Consider the following 22,608-nt stretch of genomic DNA (forward strand, 5'->3'; position numbering starts at 1 on the left):
TCTTGAGGGCCTTTACAAAAGCATGCCCTGCTGCTGATGTGTTGTTCATAGTCAGTGAAACTGTTTGTATAGAAGATTTCATAGGAATGAACCCATGACTGCCTCATATTAATCAAACCATAAGTTAATTATTATTTATGAGGCTTTGGTGTTTGCGGTGTTTGCAGTGTTCGCGAAATGCTTGAGGAATGAACCAAACATATTCAGCTGATTTCCTAGTGGTAAGAAAAATTGTGACTGGCAAATTAAATGCATGTCAATAGTGGCCTCTAGTGGACTTTGTTTCAATGCACAATAAGAGGAATCAGCCGTTGGAAAGTAACTCCACAGCTTTACAGGTGCGTAGGCTTGGTTTGAGAACCTTTAATAAAAGGGCTTTAATAAAACGTGTGCCTTTTCCAGTACAGCTGATTCGCCCATGTCTCTAGACTGTCTTCAAATGGCTTCAGGTAATGGCAAGGCCTTGTGGGTGAGTGTCATAGACATGCATTGTGATGGCTGGCATAATATAGAGCTTTCAGGAGAAGGGAACTCACACGACACACAACATCACACATCCCCTTCTCTAAACGGCACCACCCCTGAGATGCTCTCCTGGACTGGAGACCCCCCCCCCCCTACCCCTTACCCTAACCTTAAACACTTGCTCTAAACTTCACCATCGCTGTTAAAAATGGACACAGGGTCATGTAGTAGGCCTAGTGGGTGTATCATGTAGTAGGCGTGTCTGTAGTGGGTGTATTATGGAACAGGCGTGTCCTGTAGTGGGTGTATCATGTAGTAGGTGTGTCTGTAGTGGGTGTATCATTTAGTAGGCGTGTCTGTAGTGGGTGTATCATTTAGTAGGCGTGTCTGTAGTGGGTGTATCATGTAGTAGGTGTGTCTGTAGTGGGTGTATCATGTAGTAGGCGTGTCTGTAGTGGGTGTATCATGTAGTAGGCGTGTCTGTAGTGGGTGTATCATGTAGTAGGCGTGTCTATAGTGGGTGTATCATGTAGTAGGTGTGTCTGTACTGGGTGTATCATGTAGTAGGCGGGTCTGTAGTGGGTGTATCATGTAGTAGGCGTGTCTGTAGTGGGTGTATCATGTAGTAGGCGTGTCTGTACTGGGTGTATCATGTAGTAGGCGTGTCTGTAGTGGGTGTATCATGTAGTAGGCGTGTCTGTAGTGGGTGTATCATGTAGTAGGTGTGTCTGTACTGGGTGTATCATGTAGTAGGCGTGTCTGTAGTGGTTGTATCATGTAGTAGGCGTGTCTGTAGTGGGTGTATCATGTAGTAGGCGTGTCTGTAGTGGGTGTATCATGTAGTAGGCGTGTCTGTACTGGGTGTATCATGTAGTAGGCGTGTCTGTAGTGGGTGTATCATGTAGTAGGCGTGTCTGTAGTGGGTGTATCATGTAGTAGGTGTGTCTGTAGTGGGTGTATCATGTAGTAGGTGTGTCTGTAGTGGGTGTATCATGTAGTAGGTGTGTCTGTAGTGGGTGTATCATGTAGTAGGCGTGTCTGTAGTGGGTGTATCATGTAGTAGGCGTGTCCTGCAGTACTGTGGACCAGATAGACCTACTTGACTTTTAGTGAAACAAACCACTCCCGTTTTCATCCCTTACTTACAGATGTGTTGTTAATCACATTGAGGTTAGGGGTAGGGTTAAAAAGGGTTAGTACTTTCATCATGTTTCTTCAGCGCCCTCTTCAATGCCTGCAAATTGCATATAAAACCTGTGACCAACTACCATGTTAATCCTTTAAACACAATTCCACAGTTTTCAATTAACCCAGAGAATGACCAGGTGACATGAACATTACTGTGCTATGGACAGAAGGATCTTTTCTTATAGATTCAGCTCTTTACCGTAAGCCATTACAGCTGCAAATGCTCTTCCCTTCCACTGAGTAATTGAGCTTGCAGCACAAAAGTGTATGATTAGGCCTGCTACCTCATTTAGTGAGGGTCATACTGTACATGCCTTTAATGAGATGTCATGAGTTTCATGACCAAGGTCAATAATAGTTAGTGCCCAGAATAATGTCTGGAACCATAATTATGTGTTAATGATAATAAGATACGGACTTGAAATGATTAGATTCATATTTAACTATGGAAAAAGGGGGGTCAAGGAGTGTATTTGACCTTTTTGAAAAGCTCCACTCTCTGTCTGTTGGTTTGGGAGACCAGCCTCCTCTTCTCTTCCTCCACTTTCCTCCGCACCTCCGGCAGGTTACTATAGTTCCTGTCGATTATTGAGGCAGAAGAGGGCTGTTAGAGCATAGACCAGCTTCTAGAAGCATCCCACATGTCTGTTTACTTTCTCAGATACAAATCGAATCTGTTATTCTTCAGTAGACTGAGATGCGATCTGTTCAGGCTGAGCCACGCGAACACACTGACATTCAAATACACAAAGTCAATAACAGAATCAGTCAAGAGAGAATAAACAAGCCCAAACACTATTAGATGGGCAGAGCTGGCAGTGAGAAAATGCAGCCCCTATCTAGAGTAGAGACGCCCTGGGCCTTGCCTCGCCGAGGAACACAAGAGATATGAGGCGATAAACATGAATACAGATCCCCAGGAGGGATGTCAGACAACATGCCAAACCAAAGATTGAGACGGAACTCACCGCTTGGATCTCTGCTGCATCTCTTTCCCAGTAATGGCTCTATCTCTAGGTCTGAAAAGGTTATCTGCAAAACACACACACATAGATTGTAACATTGACAGCTACTACAGTTAATGGATGATTCACTCTCCCTATTCCTGAGGCTGAAAAGATTGACGGACTCATATCAAAAAGTCACACTTTGCAAACACAGCACATTGCTCTGCCAAGGAGGCTGGCTGAATATTCTGGCAGCAAATTCGTTCACACATTCAGCATTATAAACATGCAAGAGTTCTTGTAGAAGAGTGAAGCTACTTGAAAGATGGCACTGGTATGTCTAATATCTTGTCCATTGTGCTATTGATTTATCTAGATTAACTTAATTGGTCTGTGAATCATATCAGTTTCATTATTATTGATTACTCTGTGTCTTATCATTCAACACAGCTCTTGAAGATGTAGTTTTCAGTAATCTCCAGCAGAGGACAGTAAGTGCCATCAAATCAGACCTCCAAAGGCCTCACAGTTTTCCATTCAACCTCCTACTCTGCCGGGAGATCTGCTCATCAAAACGAATACCGCACAGAGATAGATAAACAACTCATCACATCAGAAGGTCACCAAAACATTTCTGCCAGACGGAGATACCAGTCATTTTGAAGGTTACCTACTGTATTTCTCAATAGGAGAATAGATCTGCGAATGAAAATCGGCAACACAGCAGTGGCAAGATAGATCATTTCCATTGTATCACATACAGCAAGCGTTGTATTTTCCAAATGTGCTGAGAGCTCTGTGTGTGTGTGTGTGTGTGTGTGTGTGTGTGTGTGTGTGTGTGTGTGTGTGTGTGTGTGTGTGTGTGTGTGTGTGTGTGTGTGTGTGTGTGTGTGGCATACAGCCATCGCAGCTGCAGCGAGACAATGACCGTCACAGAGGGAGGGAGAGAGAGAGAGAGAGGGAGAGAGAGAGAGTCAGAGATAGAGAGAGAGAGAGAGAGAGGGAGAGGGAGAGAGTCAGAGAGAGAGAGAGAGAGAGAGAGACAGAGATAGAGAGAGAGAGAGAGAGAGACAGAGATAGAGAGAGAGAGGGAGGGGTGATTTGGTACCATACCGCTCTGTGGACTGGGTCTGGTGCAGTGGCCTCTCTTGTGCCTGAGTATGGCCTCTGGCTGTGGGTCTGAGGAGTCCTGCAGCTCCCTCCTCTCCTGGGCTCGTCTCTCCAGCTCTCTCAGCCTGGACCTGGAGCGCCAGATGAAGTCTGGCCTGCATTGCTCCAAGGCCTCCTGCCAAAAGTACAGATATCTCCTTTGTGAGACAATGCTTCAAGTACAGATATCTCCTTTGTGAGACAATGCTTCAAGTACAGATATCTCCATTGTGAGACAATGCTTCAAGTACAGATATCTCCATTGTGAGACAATGCTTCAAGCCAGGGGCCAAACATACAGCCCTGCAGAAGTCCCCATCCAATGTCTTCCGTGAGGAGCAGACTAAGGCCGGATTCATAGTCGACGCAAACTACATAAGCGCAAGCAACGCAAGCTTCGCAAGGCCACGCAAGATCTCGTTGCGTCCTTGCGTGTGTCATGCCGAAATTTGTCACTTGACGCAAGCAATAGTGCAATTCCTTGCGTTTCCACAAAACAAAACACAGAACGCAAGCTCTCGAGTCATGTTGGAGCTTGCGCTCACAACGTAGCTTGCGTTGTTTGCGTCGACTATGAATCAGGCCTAAGACCTGGGTTGGTAGATTGACGTCTTACTTTAGGTTTCTCTCTCACTGACTTTGTTTGTTTCGTGGCCCCAGGGAGCAGGATAATACACACAGCAACACAGCAACTCTGCCTTGAATATTCCCAGAGCTTAATGTTTCTGTTGAGAGCTTCAAGCCTCATGCCTCAAGTCTTTCATCACAACGTACTCTCTGAAAATTACCCTAAGAGACAAGCCTTTTGCTGTGCTGTTTTCCGTGGCAGGAGTGCGCAGAGGAACCAACCCAACGTGAGGTCGGTTGAGGTGCGTAGCAGGGCTTGGAGTGACAGCAAGGTCTGGTTGGACCGTGTTGTTCTCCATCTCAGGATTTTCAAATTTATCAACATCCCTCTCTGCAAAGACACAAGGATTGATTATTCTCTGATACAGATTTTCTTCCGTTCTTTTTGTTTTGTTTTGTATTTTTCTGTACTCTGCCACTGAATTTCTAGACATGCTGTTTGTAAGCAGGGCACATCTGTAAAAGAGACCTGGTCTCAGTATGTTCTTCCCTGTCTAAATAAAGGTTTCTCTTTCTCTTATTTTCTAAACTTCACACAATACTGCTGCTGTAGTTAAATCAATACGCAGCCATCCTCTAAAACAGGCATTCCCAAACTGTGAGGCGGGCCTCCCCTGGGGGGCCCCAAAGAAATTCAGGGGAGGCGCGGAGGGATGGTTAGAAAACAAAAATAGAAGGAAAAACATGTTTTTTATTTTTCAAATGTCTAATGTTTTATGAATGAAATGTGATTTTAAAGGTCAGAAGAACGAAATAAATAATGGGAGAGATTTTGTGGATAGTGCAGAGAGAGTCTCCCCCCGCAGGCATGAATGTATTGAAACGAAAACGTTAACTAGCAGCAGGTGCCACCGAGCTAACTTAGCTGTGTAATGTTATGGGCTAGCTAACGCTGCCTTGCAAAATGGACAAATCTGGGGGGTTGGGGGGGCGTGGGTGTGTCACTGTTTTCAGAGGGGAGGCCCACATTGATGGAGTTTGGGAACCCATGCTCTAAAACATCTAGACTTAGATCAAACAAACATAAAGAAAGCCCTCTATACTAGACATTCTGATCCTCTGTTTATTGCAGTCAATAGGTCTAACCTTACTAAACTACTAACATTTAAATAGTTCAGTTCTCAAAGATCCATACTTTATGGAGAAGAGAAATTCATTACCTACTCCGGAAGAACAGGTAATATTACCTAGTGTATTTCCCTGGGGTGATGCATTTGCAGAAATGCCATTCAGTCTTGTTTTCTTGCTTAGGTGTCTTTGGAGTTTTATATTGGCAATGATGGCAGCAGCATTGAGAGCGCGGATGTTCTCGGGAGACAGCTGTGAAGTGTCTTCTGAGACACAGAGAGGCTGCTTGTTACACAGGCACAACTCTGCATACAACTGAACAGCACTATGAAAAAACAGCTTTGGTAGGGAAAGTTTGTAAAACAAAATCAGTCACACAGAATGGTTTGAGTAAAGGTATATGGGCTTTACCAAGAAAGAGAACATACTGTATGGGTGAAAACGATCCACCTGTGTTGTTATCAAATTATTTTCCTAACCAGGTGATTACTTAATTGCTTATTATGTAGACAACATATGCTGCAGAAGCACCGCAGTAAAATTTTCCTTTTGTCCTGCCACCTTTGCAACTAGAATTATATCAAATATTGACTTTGAAGTATGCACCCCAGGCCTTACTGTAATAATTAACAAATTAGACTAATCACACACAGCAGAGAGATCACAAAAAAGGCAATGCAGTGAAACTGTGAATAGCATTCATATCACTTAAATACATAACTACTTATTCAAGAGAGACTAACTTTTAGAAAATTAGACATTCTTCTCACACTTACAGTACACCTCGGGTTCAGTTACGGCAACTGCAATTGAGGGTTTTAATATTATTCAGAAACAGAACAAACGCTGTATACTAACACTGTATGAGCTCCCAAGGACTTATTATTCATTATTATTAACATATGAACATATGTACTATAGCAGCTTTTGATTCCTCTGGAAGCCCCTGTGCTGCCTGTGAAGGTTGTTCCCTGTGAAGGCAGACCTAGGAATTAAAGTCGCACTGAAACGGACGTTTGAGATCATCTAACTTCCGTAGTTTGACATATTTCCGAAACAAGCTATGAGGGTGGGACATATGTTTAGAGGAATTTGATTGGAACATTGACAAGTGGACGGGTTTTAAGAACTTTAGAGAGGATAGCGTTGATTGACGGGTGGATGTCGTGAGATTTTTGGCCTAAAATCTAAGGTACCTGTTGTCGTCACTGCACGTGACCTACCGTTTTCCAGGAAGTAAGAAATTATATATACTTTGATATAAGATATCAACAAAAGTTGAATTTTGTATTTGTTTTGGCATACATCGTTGAATAGGTGAACACTATGACTAATTATGTGAACCAAAATGGGACAGAATGCTTTTTTAATTTAATTTAATTTCAGTGCGACTTTAACTATGCATGCACAAAGATGCAAGAGAAAGGGAAAGGTGAAAAGGAGTGAGAGAGAGAACCAGTGGGCGGTGATGGGAGCCTCCGTTTCAGGGGGCTGTTATTTGACAATAAGCTGCTGATGCAGATATTCAATGTGTGTTTCATCAAACTCACTGGTGAGAAATCCTCTCCATACAACACAATAATACCTATCAGTTACACATTAAAGGCAATTGGCAGAATCCAAGCTGAGTTCAATGCCAGCATACCGGCATATACCAGCATAACTTCAGAAGAAGCCACACACCCACACACACACAAAGTTTTAATAAGTTTTAAAGAGAAACTGTATATTCCGATAAGCCTTGTGATGCTTGTGTGTTGACAGTAGAGTGTGTTGACAGCAGAGTGATGCAGTCAGGCTACGGTACCTGGTGTCTGGATGAGAGTGAGGGTAGGGGGGTGGCTCCTCACACCTGCCGCCTGCTGCCGTGCAGCTCTCTCGGCCTCATCTGCAACCACTCTGGGGGCGTCGGCCGCCGGGCGACCCGTGTCTTCAGACGCCATCCCTGCACTGTCAGCAGATCTAGCGCTCGGTCCACCCACAGCGTTTTTTACAGATTTAAAGTTCTTCTCCTGGGGGAGCTCCGCGCTCTGTTTCCCAGGTGCGGCCCGGGTGCCGGCGGTCTCGTGGCCCGGCTCGCTGGGTCCTCCAGCCACGTCGGCGTAGCAGCTCAGCGGTCTGCCGGGCCTCTTTGATCTCTCTCTGGCGACCTTCTCGACGGACGGCTCTTTAGTTGAGGGGCCGCAGACATACAGGCGCAGGGTGGACCTGTGCAGAGTGCGCCCGTCCTCTGGCTGCCTAAGTATCACTGTGGTGGGAGTGCTTGAGGTTAACACAGGGTCCGTTCTACCTGAGGAACGTTCTGCGTGTTTATAAGAGAGAGTGCTGTTACTGTGTTGCAGGGGGTCTAGAGAACCCTGCTGCCAGAGACTGTTCTCCCTGTACACCCCCTCCGAGAAGCTGTGCCTGTACTCAGGCGGCCTGCCCCCTGGCCTGTAGCTCTCCCTGTGCTCCGTCACCTTAATGATGGTGGCTTTCCTCCGCCGTACCACCGTATCACAGCCCTGGTCTCGCGGGGGGTCGTCCGAGGCCGACGTGGTGGCGCCCTGGGGCCTGTTCGGACGGGAGACGGGGGAGGCGGAGGTCATCCTGTGCTCCGTCACCTTGACGATGGTGGCCTTCCGCCCGAGGACGGTGTGGTCGGAGGGGTAGGCCTCCGTAGTGAGGCGGGCTGAGGAGGAGGAAGGGGGGAAGCCTGGTCCGCCGGCCCGGTCGCCAGGGAGGCTGGCTGTCCTGGTCACCTTCCTGGAGCTGATGGTGATGGAGGAGAAGCTCGCCTTGGACTTCGGGGTGACCGCTGTCCCGGCGGAGGTGGTCTCTGTGTGTGAGGGGTGGACGGGGCTGACTAACCTGCGAGGAGGCGCGGTGGTTCTGATTGGTTCGTGGCTGGTTGTTCTGCACAGAGGGGTTTTCCTATTACACTCTGGATCAGTCCCAGTGTGAAGGTCATCAGGCTGAGTCCTGCCGCTTAGGGGCGATGTCCTGTTGATGTTCCAACCCCTCCTCAGGCCCTGCCAACCTATCAGCCTGTCACTCTCCCCTGTAGCCGAGCCGCCATTGGCTGGGACCTGGGTGGGGGAGGAAACTATACGATGAAGTAAACATCATCAAACAACAACAACTGATTTTTCCATTCACATTGATATCAGGAAAAAAAAGGCTTTTAAAAGCAGATCTCATAAAGATGTCACCATCTCTTATAAGGAAGTGGTTCAGTAATGACTCGTTTGTGTTTTCCTTCAATACGGGCTGTTTGTTCTTGAGTCATATGACTCTCCCCATGCTCGACAGAGTCATGCCCTCAGCCACTACATGCAGCACACAGTGTGACTTCAAACCCCACCCCCCACCAGAAAATAAACAATGAGACACTATCCACTGTCCACAGAGTAAAGTATCTTTAATCTGCAGGGGTTCCTGGAGCCTGACTGAACAGTGTTTTTAAATGGAGTTTATTAGCCCTTTTAGTATGGTAAGTACAGTGCCATCGTGTGGAATATTAATTGGATTTCCCTATATTACTAAAAAGCGCAGTTTCTCTGCTTTCAGGAAGTTTTTAGATTTTTTAGATATTTTTTAAAAAGATTTTTTCAGAATTTTTTGATTTTTTTTTTTAATTTGCCGGTCATATTCATAGGGTTCATCAATAACACTGACACTGTTACAGTACCCTCTGCTCCTGTCTGCCAGCAGGTCTACATGATGACACACAAACCCAGTCTGTCGTCTGTCTAAACAGCACTTTGACTTCTGGAGAAGCAACAGAATGGACGTTTCCCATACAGAGGACAGACTAAATGGACAGACTGTGCTTGGGACTACATCCACCAAAAAATTATAGCAGGCGGAGCAGTAAGGAGTCAAAATCTGATTTCACTCTGTCAGGTCAAGAAAGTGTTTGAATTTGGAGATTATGTTATACGATATAAATTAGCTTATTCACGATTCCATCGTTTTAATGCTATATTAAATGCAAACAAGACCATGTCACAGACTACAAACATGCCATAATTGTTAGAAAGTCAAGAAGAGTCAAAAAAGTTACCTGTTGAATGCTGGGAGACGCTTGTTCAGGTGAGCACCACGTCCTAACGCTCAGAGCACTTGGGCTAACCTGACTCTTCTTCACCTCTCCATCTGTGTATGAAGAAAAAACAAATATTATTCCACTGGGACACGCACACAACGCACACACAAACACATGCACACACAAACGCACGCACACAAACACGAGTGTATGTGTATGTGTGTGTGTGTGTTGACATTGTCAATAACTGATGTTAGCATAGTGGGTTGAATCTGGCACCACCCTGGGCCACTAGCAGGATACATACTCTATCTGTCTGCCTGCCTCTCTGTCTGTCTGTCTGTTTGTCTGTCTGTCTCTTTGTCTGTTTGTCTGCCTTCCTGCCTGCCTGCCTGTCTGTCTGTCTGTCTGTCTGTCTGTCTGTCTGTCTGTCTGTCTGTCTGGTCTGCCTGCCTGCCTGCCTGCCTGCCTGCCTGCCTGCCTGCCTGCCTGCCTGTCTGTCTGTCTGTCTGTCTGTCTGTCTGTCTGTCTGTCTGCCTGGTCTGTCTGTCTGTCTGTCTGTCTGTCTGTCATCCCTCATTGTTAAACCACTGACTGACTGCTCTGCAACCTCCTTAACCTGCCGCTGCTGTTACCATGGTGATGTGCAGTCAAGTTGGGGTAACACATGAATACTGAGTATTACTGTAGATAAATAGACCCTAACACTGGTGTTTTTTCATACCAAGGACAAAAACAAAAGACATGATGAAACTGAAGAGCAGTTCCATTTACAGTGCATACTGCCGGGAGTGACAGGTAAATGAGTACTAAGGTTATGACACGCCATGTCATGACTCTGCTAACAGATGACAGTAGATAGAGAGATAGGAGAGTAAGACAGCTGCCATATGGTCAACGTCTTCCCCCCTGGAGATTCATCTCCCATCTCAATGAATACTTGATGTACTGGTGGTATGGAGGCAGTGAATGCACACTCCAAAGCAATTGAATAGCTATTTCTGTGTAATAAGCCCTACTATAATCTAGCATCCCAAGTGATGTGGTCATCTTCTAAGCCCTTGGATGACCATTAAGTATTCTTAAGGGCACTTTCATGATGACTGTGACAAAGCTTGGAAAAGCCATTAGTATGCTAACACTATTCAGGTCATACATTGGTGAACATTATTTTTTTCAATGGGAAAGATGTTTTCAAGGCACAAGAACGTGTGGCATGCAGGACCCATGGACAATTCTACCATTTCCACCTTTTCTACCCGTCTGAATAGTGTGCATTTTATCAAGTATAGTCTCTGAAACCCCCAGGCTGTGATGTCAGTCATCTCCAACAGAGTGCACATAATTATAGCATGCCTGTCATCTGTGATCTACAGCTAAACATGAATATGTATAGCCTGCTTGATTGATGGATGAATGCAGAAGTATTGCTGGGACTTCATTAAAATGAGAAGCATCATTTTCCTACTACTTGTGTGTCTGATATTGGTACAGTACTGTATACCACATGTTCTTTGAAATAAAGTTGAAAGGGAATCAAAATGACCCTCTTTTGAATGGCAGATCACATGCTAGATCCCATGGTACGTGTAATTACTGGCAGAATCTCTACGCCTTTTCAAATGTAAATGACAACTCTGTGTTTCTGCACTGGCCTGAGAGTTGATAGGATTACAGGAGTGATGCAATGCTGCTGCTGCTGGTTTCTAGATTGCTATCATTGGTAAAAGAGCCAAACCCCTGGAACAATAACAGTTAACAAAGAAGAGATGAGGAAGGAAAGAGTCTGAGATGCCTGGAGAAGACGCGTCCTTTTTGCTTTAAGTGCCATTTTCCTGACCCCATCATTCTTGCAGGCCCCTGTGGTAAATCAGACAGGATGGACTATGTTTTGGGGCTTGTTCGTAGTGATCATTCAGCCAGTGAGTGCCTGGCATCTGATGTAGGACTGGTCTGGTCTGAGAGGGCCATGTGAACACAGTGGTAAATCTACCCTGAGATGAAACCCCAGTACATCTCTGCAGATAGCTAGTGTTCCCTCTCCCTAGCCTACTTTCTACTGGAGGTGTTATCCGAGACAGCTTTTTATGATGTGCAGCAGACTACAGCAAAGCAGCCCTGCTGGTACAGTAAACGATGTCTGAGGGTGTGAAACATACCCATATATCTGAAGCCGTTCACTTTGCCAGGATTCTTCAGGAAAGCTGGGGTGATGGGTTGTTTTAATTTCACCTGCTAAAGCACATCCAATCAAAAAGCATTACGGCATCTCCAACAGGCATTAAGACAATTCAGTGGTCATATTTCACATATAAACAAAGAGATTTGTGATTGCACATCATAGATCCATACTCCTTCTTTACATCTTACTTTGTTTTCCCAAAATAATTTTTGATGTACCGTTGACCATCAGACTAAAATCGAAGCCTATGAAGTGATCTTTGCAGATGGCATGGGGCTTCCCCATGAGACCAGAGAAAGTGATGTGCATAGTTCCTCTGTGCAGAGAAAGCTGGACTCATGAGGAGATGCTCATTTCAGAGCCATTTATCATCACAGCATTGGGTAAACACTCATTGGCCCTGCTCTACACATTGGCATGCATACTCCGAGGGCACAGTGCTCAACATTGGTCATAAACCTGTTGAGAAAGCATTCAGAGTTCCTGCAGAGTAAGCTGTTTCATGCCAGAGCCCTGCCTTCTCCCTGGGTATCCGAGCATTGACTACTAATGGCTCTCAGTGGCGCTCTCTGCTTGTGCCTTCTCTGGCTCCGTGCACCCCTTCCATCACTCTGCACTATACACCCTCAGGCCCTGATCTCTCTCTCTCTCTCTCTCTCTCTCTCTCTCTCTCTCTGTTTCTTTCTCTGTTTCTTTCTCTCCCTCTGTTTCTCTTTTGCTCTCTCTCTCTCTCTCTCTCTTACTCGATGCCTCTCCAGTGTCAGAATTTCAATCAGACGGGCGGAGACAATTTGAATGCCAGAGAGGTAAATCAGACCTCAGCCTCTATACGTGTAGCATTGCTGTGGTAGCACACAAAAGAGCCTTAAGAGCACACAGCGTCTTAGTGTCCCTTCTAGAAAGCTCTGAGCAAATCTTTGGAGAGGGTGCGCAAGGCCCCATGAGCCGAGCACACTGTGGGACTGGCTGTAGTGTAACCATGGTACTCGAGCCGCAACATAATGCAGAAGATGGCCAGGTGACGCGGCCGTGTTGTTCAGCAGCCTAGCCTACACACAGACAGCACCAGCATGTCGCCTACATGCATTTGGAGAGTTCTTCTGCATCACCCTCCGGTTGAGTCTTTGAGAGAATTCTAAAAGTCCTTTGAAACCGAGAGCAACTTTAGGCATTGCTGCTCCAGCTTTAACGATGCCGGCATGAAGAAACATATTCTCAACAGTCGAAGAGGAAACGGGTCTTACCTGGCTGGCAGATGTCTCCGGGTGGTGGTTTTGGCTGGGCCCGTCCACAACCATGACTTTTCTTTCTATGGGCAGCCAGCCGATTCTGACCGGGGCGAGAGAGGCGAGTTGGGCCTGCTCCTTCCCAGGGGCCTGCTTAATGTGAGCCCTCTCCCAGCTGCCCCGCCGTCCCGTAGCCTGGAGCAGCCCACTTCTGAGGTACTCCTGGCTGCCCGCCAGCGAACTGTCACACAGGCTGGGGGTCCCACATGAAGAGAGGTCCACACCGTAGGCGGGAGACAGACCCTGATATGGCAGGGAGGAGCCGACTGGTTCGTTGGGAAGGCTTGGCACGAATATGGTTTTGTCATTGAACGGTGGCACCTGGTCATAGGCTGACCTTTCGAAATGGCCACTCTGTATGCCCTCCAGGTGCTGTAGCCACCCGTCCACCAGGCCTCCCTCAACAGCACTCCTGGGACGAGGGGTGCATGGGATCCGAGAGGTTGGAGGGTCCGCCTCCACCTTGGACCTGAAGTTGTCCCAGTAGGTCTCATCCCCGGATCTCCTCCAGCTAGGAGTTCTGCGCAGGTGGGCAGCTGGCCCTCGGACAGCCATTCTCTGGGGCTCAGCAGCTAATCACAAAGCAGCTCTCAGGTTTCTTTCCCTTGATAAAAGCTCTTTCCATCAGGTATTAATGAGAACCCCCTGGCTGGACTTCCCTGGTTACCATTAGGCATGCCAGAAATGCATTGGCAGGAACTCCAGCAAAGTCAGACTGAAACTGAAAAACATAAGAGACATGAATCAGAAGCTTCAGTGATGTAATAGAGAACAACAAACGTTTGCCTATTTTGATGTTGTAGTCTCCCATCTCACTTATAACAACATACAGGCTACCTGGAAATCCTTGAAATAGCAAGAAAAAAAGTACTAGAAAAAAGTTAAAGAAGTAAAAAGAAGATGGCTTTATAGTGTTCCACGGTTTCCTTGTTACTTTTTGAGATACATCTCCGTTGCTGGATCTTGAAAAGAAAAGAGGTCCTTCTGGTACTGTCTCCAGCCAGCCATGTGTGACTGTAGGGGATGCATTGACCAAACAAAAGAGTTACTGAGGAGAGGAGGGCATCAGATAGCAGGAGGAGAGAGAGAGAGAGGGAGAGAGAGAGAGAGAGAGAGAGAGAGAGAGAGAGAGAGAGAGAAGAGGGAGAGACAGGGTGAGAGACAACAAGTCTACTAGTCAACTTTTTCAGATATATTTGACCCCAAGACACAGTTAGGCTCATAAAAAAAAACGTACTGTTTTTCTTTTATTACCCATGTTAATCAGGAACTGAGTCTTCTTCGTCCTCTTTTTCCAAGAGCTGATAATTCTCCTGTTCTTCCCCTGGTCTTGTGATTGGTGCTTGATGAAACCTCCCTGTCCCGCGGCTCCCTACCGGCCATGTGACCGCCTGATGAACGGCGCAGTGACTGCCTGGCCATGATACTTTTGCCCACATGATGTCCCAAAACAGCATAACATGTCTAGAGGCTGTTAAACTTATTTTTATGTTTCAGTTGTTATTTAAACAGCTCTTGTGAAATGTTTTTCATGTCTCCTCTGAGGGTTGGCAACAGTAGGCTACTGCACTGCTGCTACTGTATGTTAATTGGCTTTTCTTCACATCTCTCTCATCTGGTATTTTACAACACTGAAATAACCATCTTATAACAATGGCTTGGCGGGGAACTAGTCTAAATTAATTAGCCAACAGCATTAGTGCATAGTGATGCGCAGGGTGTAGTGGAGGATATATGGAGGTATACGGAGTTCTTTATCCATGGATAGTACCCACTTCTAAAACACCACTAATGTAAAAACGATCATTTCTGCTACAATATACCGACTTCTTTAGTCAGAGTATACCCACTTCTTTACTACACCATAGGCGTCGTTATCATTACCCCTTACGTTGTGTTGTTTTTAATTTGGCAGGAGTAAGTGTTTTTTATCCTCTGTGTGAAACCTAGCCATGTAGTTAGATGAGGCTCTAGATGAGTGATCCTTTACCCAATTTCCCCCACAGGGATTATTAAAGTATCTATAGCCAATGAACTGAATGAGAGCAATGCCCTCTGCTGGAATCTTTTAGAACCACCTTCATGTCTCTAGCACGGAGCGACAAAGCCCCAAAGATACACCGTGCTTTAAAGCAGGGAGGCGGGGGAGGCCTGAAGTTACTATAGTGTGGCAGTTTTCAGGCGTACACAAATATGAGCAGGTAAATCGGGGTACGCTGGGTGTCAGAGTGGGTGTAGGCTATCTCTCTGATGTTGCTCGGTGCTTTGAGCTTTGTCTCAGATCAACATTCCACAGATCAAAACATCAGGTACCTCAGCTCATCATTAGAGGATGAGAAAGAGGATCAGACAGAGAAGAATTTGTGTTTTTGTGCATGGCTGTAAGCCAGCGCACCTAGGATAGCATTTGTCCGGTTATCACTCCCTCCCTCCCTCCCCGTTGACTGTTGACCTGCATTTCTCTGTTGGCACCAAAAGAGGCAGTTGTTCCAGCACAGCAGGAAAAAAAAGGACACCAAAATCAACCCGCCGATCTCCACTGCACAAGTAGAGTAGTGGTGAAAGCATTGGACTCCCATGCGGGAGATCGGCCCTGGTGGGGATGAGTTTATGGGACTATACCCCAAACCTCCACATGTTCATCCTTTCACTCCGACCTTTACCCCTTGCCTTATAGGTCAGATCCTGTCCCAACCCCAACCATTATTCTAACCCCAACCCACACTAGGGACTGGAAGAAGGACACCAAAACCAACCCATTGATTTCCACTCTACAAGTAGAGTAGTGGTGAGAGCATTGGACTCCCACCCGGTGGGGATGACTTTATGTTATCATCAGTGTAACTGCTTTAGCCACTGACCCCTACCATTAATGTTATGGAAGCTGCTTGTTGTGAGCTCATGAGCTAACTGGCTATCCTGCTCTTATTGTGCTGGATTAGCATTGGAAGCATTGGAACTGATGTGTCCAGATGACAAGACCTATCTTCATCAGACACTATTTCATGTAATTTCAATTCACAGCTATTTCAGTGGCGTGACTAGCTTCCGTCCTACCAGTCCTGAACAGAAACAAGCCAGCCACGCACATAAACCAGGCTGGACCTGGCCTGGTGGTGTGAACGAAAGAGAGAGGGAGGGAAAGAAGACCAGGGAGGGAAAAAAAAGAGGAAGGGAGAGATAGGGGGGGACAAGAAAGAGTGAGTGAGGAATGGGGAACTGCATGCCTAATCTAGATGGGATTGAATTGCTTGAAAACCCTGCCACACAACGATTTACACAATGGTAAAAGGCTTATACAAGTGACACAAGTGGATTCCCTTTAAAAAACAAACAAACTTAATTGCCTGTATTAGGCTACCTGATTTCCCTTTAGTTGACTGCAAACAGACAATAGACAATGTGTCGTTGTCTTTTATATAGCCTATCTATCTGATAATATATATATCATTCCTGATAATATTCAGAAATCAGAAATAATCTGGAACAATTGGGTTAGTAGGCTAGGAGGATATCATAGAATTAAAAAAAAAGTTGTTAAACTGTACAACTGTTTTCTTTTAAATTAATTTCAGCAATGGTCCCTAAATCATACAGTAGACTCAGTAGGCCTAATAACCCTAATACACTACAACAATGACGTTTACATCGTGGCTAAAAAGTTTGGCGCTGTGTTGAATTCTACCCCCTTGTGGAGCATCCTGTCAGTGGAGGAAAATGGCCGTCCGATGAGTCTCTCTTCACCAACAGTGGGAACAAAAAGTCTAAAGAAAACGGAGGAGGAATATTTTAACAGACAACACATTAGCAAGTTTTACGTGATTAAGAATGTCTCGCTGGGTGCCTACAAAAAAGGAAAAGTATGGTGTTGGTAAGTAGGGAAATCCATGCTTTCTCGTTAGCCTGTCCTATGCTACAGTAGTCTACTTTGCACCAGATTTCACAAGTTTGGGAAGAATGGTTGTGATTCGTCCTAAACCCTCTTGCAGTGTATACATTCCCACAATATCCTCTCAGGCCAAGTAGCATATTTGCCTAAAGTTAGGAGGGCAGATGTGTGTTAGGATTTGTGTATCGTAGAAACATGTTTGCCAACTAGTTTGCATAATGGCAAAGCAAGGAATCCCAGGCTTTTGTGAGCGGAGCAGCCTGCTGTGTGCTCTGGGAATTGTCAAAGGCGCGCCTAGTTGCAACACTGTTTCCTGTAGTGTGGCCTGCCTGCTGCTAGTCGCGGGATAGACGTGTTAGCCTACTGCCTGTAATTTATAGGAATGTAACAGAACATGCTCGGTGTTACTTGACTAGACTAGAGCAACTCGATTTGGCTCACTCTGACAACTTTGTTATACCGGCTGACTGTACCGGACTGATCAGTTCGATTATTATTGTAGTTCCAAGCTTTGTTCCAATGGATCGTGTGTGCTTGATCCCCGATCGGTCTGAACTTATTTCGTAAATAGGCCTATTAGTCTCAGCTGTCTTTGTTTTTATATCGAAACGTTCTCAAAATCTAGGCAGACAGACAGCCAAGTGTGTACTGGAGTAGCATAGTTACCGTAGGCTATAGTCTCCTGTATACGTCGGTAGTGGTATATTGCCGCCCACTTCCATACCATCCCTCCAGAGACAGGCCAGGGAAATTAGCCTAACTGTTTGTTTCTTGCAGTATTCCAGAGGGAACCTTTTAGAATCTATTAGATATGAACTTGCATAGTCTCATCAATTCATCATAACGTTGTGATAGACTCAAGTTTGTCAAAGCTCTCATCAAAGCTCTCAAATGTCCCTAGTGCCCCATTCACACATATATAAGCCTACTTGTCAAATTCTACATTGCGTTTCAGAGAGAGGGACAAGAGACAAAAATCAAATGGCCAACTTGTCCTGAGAATGTCTGAACACATTATTTATGGGATCAGAGAACACAGAATAGGTGATGAGTCATAAGTGAAAAGAGAACCAACCACCACATTACTGGTGCGGAGTTTGGTTAGCAGTAGGCTACACACACAGTAGTTTGAAAATATCCTGTGGTGACCATGCAGCACTAATGAGCACTCTTCTAGGCCTCTCTTTCTCGTAATATGGACTGAGAGTCCTATTTCTGTATGGGTCCTGTCATGATTATAATTTACTTGTTTTTGGTATCCAAGTTTGCTTGTGTGTGGCCTCATGATAGAAGTTTCTAGTGTATGAAGTTTTGATCACAACTGCATTTGTAACTCCTTGACCTGTGTGTGTGGTTTAGATCTGTCTCTTTGCTTTTCTATCTGTTCACTTGCATGCATGTCAAGTTGCAGAATCAGTCCCAGGTGCATAGAGGAAGTGAGCAGAGTGTATGTGAGATCATAAAAGGGCATCACTTCAATAAAATACACATTCCCATAGACACTATCAAAACAGTAGTTTGGCAAGCTGCGTCACCAAGCTTCCATCTTAACAGTTAAAAGATAAGTTCAATATTTTGGACTTTAGGGCCTATTCTCGGTCTGTCTTACATGAACATGGCACGTAGAGACTATCATCTCCCCGATTGCCTCAGTATTGAGCTAGCTACAGTTCTGCGGTCCAGCACACACTCTGCTACAATGGAAGTCAATGGGGCCAGTGAACATAAATTCAACTGCTCAGATGGCCTGTGAGGTTGCTCATCAATTTCAGATCCGGCACTAATGGGTCAAACTGTGCTATGAGTCCAGTCATGTGTACAACTCATGTCATTCAACATCCCAATGAAGAATGAGGATCAGGAGCTGACCTATGTTAGTGACACATAAAAGTCAATGATCAAATGGTTGTTGATCCATTCATTTATTCCATGACAAAGCTGCTCTCTTGTTTTGTTCCGACAAGGCAAGTGTACTTACTATTTGAGATAGTGTGGGATTGTAGTACAAACACTTTAGTTGACTTGGTTACAAGGACCCTGTATTTTTGAGCTGAGCTGTAGGGTTGCCAGAAAAGGAAATGACACTTCCTGCAGGTCAGTCCCCACCATGGGAGCCAGCACTGGGGCTGCACTTCCACTCAGTGACAATGGCTGTTTCCCTTATGCTCATATTTTAACTATTTATGTCCACTTAGAGTAAACTAAATACAGGGACACAGATAGTAACAATGCAATTAATATACATTCACCTGGACCTGGTGTCTTCTTAGGTCAAGTAACAGGGAGGAACAAGCCAGCCCCCTAACATCCTGGTTATTGTTGTTCAGCCTTCTCAGAAGGTGGGAAATCCGTGTGCTGGTATAATTCCATTCCTGGTTCGGTACGCCCAGCCCTCCCTCCCACTGGGGTGAAAGATAATATCGCGGGTGCTGTGTGTATTGAGCGCAAACCACTTTCGTACTAAGCTCACTGATTTATCATTCATTTCACTTGGCACTTTCTGTGGGATGTGGACATTGGAGAACAGGTGTTGGACTTTAGACTGTTGATAACTTAATGGCCAGAGGCAGTGGGTATCTGTCAATCAAGTCCAACCTGGATGTAAACTCAGACAAGATGATGTTAACTTGTTCCTTCCATTCTCCTGCGATGTTGATTTTATGGCTGAGGGTAGGTGTGTCTCATGAAGAGATTATACACATATGGGTTTTGTTGCTATTGTTAACTGTGGGCACGGATCCCTCCACTCCTTCTCTTGTACAGAACAGCAAATTTTGTGTTCTTGATCTTTGAGCCCGACTATTCCAGAAATGAATATGTCCTGGTGAGCATGTTTTTAACTAGCCCTGGTCCAGGCCGGTATACTATTTGGGGCTATACACCGGTGTATTACCTCACACTTCCACACAGTAGCTGATGTATTACCCCACACTTCCACACAGTAGCTGATTTATTACCCCACACTTCCACACAGTAGCTGATGTATTACCCCACACTTCCACACAGTAGCTGATGTATTACCCCACACTTCCACACAGTAGCTGATGTATTACCCCACACTTCCACACAGTAGCTGATATGTATTACCCCACACTTCCACACAGTAGCTGATGTATTACCCCACACTTCCACACAGTAGCTGATATGTATTACCCCACACTTCCACACAGTAGCTGATGTATTACCCCACACTTCCAAACAGTAGCTGATGTATTACCCCACACTTCCACACAGTAGCTGATGTATTACCCCACACTTCCACACAGTAGCTGATGTATTACCCCACACTTCCACACAGTAGCTGATGTATTACCCCACACTTCCACACAGTAGCTGATGTATTACCCCACACTTCCACACAGTAGCTGATGTATTACCCCACACTTCCACACAGTAGCTGATGTATTACCCCACACTTCCACACAGTAGCTGATGTATTACCCCACACTTCCACACAGTAGCTGATGTATGGCAATAGGAGTGAACAGTACAGTGTTCACATTGCATTGTAATTCTATTTAACTTTGTTTAACACAAAAATACTCTGACATCTTTTTCCTCACGTGATATATGTGATTTCCATGTCAGACCCTCATCTAATATTACTCCTAAAAATCGTACTTCAGATAATCTTTCAATATTGCTTCCATCTATTGCCAGTAACACCTTTTCATTATTATTTTCTGGGCAAATGAATTATGTCTCATTATAAAGAAGCACAGGACTGAGTGTAACATTGATCTTATTCTTACCTTACTCTAATCTTACCTTACTCTGATCTTACCTTACTCTGATCTTACCTTACTCTGAACTAGTGATGGGACGGTTACCAGTGTCACGATGAACCGCGGTAAAAACAGTACAACTGGTTACATTTTCATTTATCAAGATTGAAAGTTGAAGTTGGCGCGTGATAGATGGTGATACACAGGTGGTTCATCCAATCACCTGCCAAGTAATTTTGAAAGTGTCTGCCCTTTTCCAAGCAATACCAAAGGAGATTTCCCAGATGATTATGCAAAGCAAGCTATCTGGTGTGTCAGGTTAGATAGCAGCAGACTGCATAGAAATTCACCAGAATGCAGGAAATGTAGTGTTTGGTGCTCAAAATTTCCCCCTTGGACCCCCACACCCCTGCCCCCCTTTATGTGTCCCCCCTGGGTGCATATACCACCACGCCTGAAAATACATCTAAGAGGAAGCATTACCTTCATTTTAAGGTCAAATATAATTTGCGGCTCCAGTCAGATTTTGTATGATTTTTTGCCAAAAATGGCTCTTTTGACAGTAAAGGTTGCCGACCCCTGAGCTAGATAGAACAAGCTGGCCAATGCAAACGCAAAACATATGCATATATAGATAGCTAAGCTTTGATAGTCTTGGCTCAAGCTTTAAAGAAACATTTTTGCCCATGGTCTGTTTATTTTTCATTATGCCTATGTATCCTGCTGCTTTCTTACTGATCTAGGTTGTCTGATAATTGAGGTCTCTTAATCTTCCTTTCACAGTAGGCCTACAGTAACAGATAGAAGATGATGTTTTTAATAATGTAGGCTGTATGTTGAAGTAGGCTACATGGGATTTTTTTTTTTTTTTTTTTTTACTGTGGTATCGAATTTGGTATTGAGAATCGTGGAGTTTCACTGGTATTGATATCAATCAATTACAAAATGTTTGGTATCAACACACACAAACACACACACATACGTTCAGGTCTTATCTTAAGTGTGGCTATGATTAGAATATACAAACCTGGGAAACCTTTGAGATAGTGGAGGGCTGAGGGGAAGGGCTGAAACCCAGTCTGGACATTTTCCTACAGAAATCTCTTCTGTCATTGACACATTGGGAGGGACACTTAGACAGATTTAACAGATTAGTTATTTTCTATTGCTTGAGCCTAGGAATAATTTGTCAAGACCCCGCCCTACATTCAAGAAAACCGTCTCCCACCCACAAATTGAGCCTCATGTAGTCGCTAAGCTCACACATATGGTAATAATTAAAACTGTCTTAGTTTCATACACTGAATCTATTTATTCCATGTGTTTCGTCTGAACTGCGGTGAAGATATTCGGTAAATAATGGAGAGAAAATAGGAGTCCTTTATCAGTTGTTTGTTTATGCGGCAGCTGTTGTTGGGCATTTTATATCTTGTGTATTTAGAAATAAATCAAAGCGCTACGAGAACATTTTCAGTGTCACTTTCATACCTGAAATCTATGCAGCGATCCAAACGGGAGAGAATGATAGAGGCTACTGCATAACTAGACAGTTCCTTTAATAATCAGACACCTGCTCATTATTTCATGCCACTGAGAAAAGGAACTGTAGTACAAGAAAAGTGCTGAGCTGACAAAAGTGAAGACAAAACCTTATTTTATTTTTTTTAAATTTGTTTTACAAGAGTGAAGTACAGTACAAAGCCGGGGGGGGGGGGAGAGGGGAGAGATGGAAGAGAAGAGGTGTGGAGATGAGTAAAAGAGAGAGATGTTTTTTTCTGTCAGGAGGATAAAAAATACTTTAAATCTTTTAACCTCTCATTCTGAGCTCTCTGTTAAAGCCAGGCGCTGTTTATGATGCTGCTCGGGCCCTTTGCCTCTGAAAAAAGAGCACTAAATGTCTGGCCTCCTGCAGTTCAGGGGCCTGAGAATATCAGTCCACTTCTTTTGTTGCAGAGCTGTACATGTTTATTTTAAGAGCCACATATCCTTCCTATGGTTTAGTGTCACTGTCACAACAAATAGGCCTAGGTTTTCATTTGATGCTAGCCAAGGAAC

General features: G+C 44.8%; 2 protein-coding genes across 2 annotated transcripts in view; one reads left to right on the top strand and one right to left on the bottom strand.

Annotated features, from left to right (window-relative positions):
• The window catches only part of LOC311323761 (uncharacterized protein), a gene marked incomplete at both ends in the record, with an annotated part of 97,066 nt that extends 83,572 nt beyond the window's left edge, over nt 1–13,494 (bottom strand). Inside the window, 4 exons of the mRNA XM_084456060.1 lie at nt 7,252–7,692; nt 7,777–8,512; nt 12,898–13,132; nt 13,277–13,494. Of these exons, the coding sequence (XP_084312186.1) occupies nt 7,252–7,692; nt 7,777–8,512; nt 12,898–13,132; nt 13,277–13,494 (1,630 nt within the window). The remainder of the gene's footprint in view (nt 1–7,251; nt 7,693–7,776; nt 8,513–12,897; nt 13,133–13,276) is intronic.
• Nucleotides 13,495–16,667: 3,173 nt separating this feature from the next.
• dock1 (dedicator of cytokinesis 1) overlaps nt 16,668–22,608 on the top strand; it is a 246,792-nt gene continuing 240,851 nt past the window's right edge. Inside the window, exon 1 of the mRNA XM_084456190.1 lies at nt 16,668–16,810. Coding sequence (XP_084312316.1) covers nt 16,768–16,810 — 43 coding nt within the window. The 5' untranslated portion in view covers nt 16,668–16,767. The remainder of the gene's footprint in view (nt 16,811–22,608) is intronic.

The sequence above is a fragment of the Borostomias antarcticus genome (assembly GCF_949987555.1).
Source record: "Borostomias antarcticus genome assembly, chromosome: 22".
Taxonomy (NCBI): Eukaryota; Metazoa; Chordata; class Actinopteri; order Stomiiformes; family Stomiidae; genus Borostomias; species Borostomias antarcticus.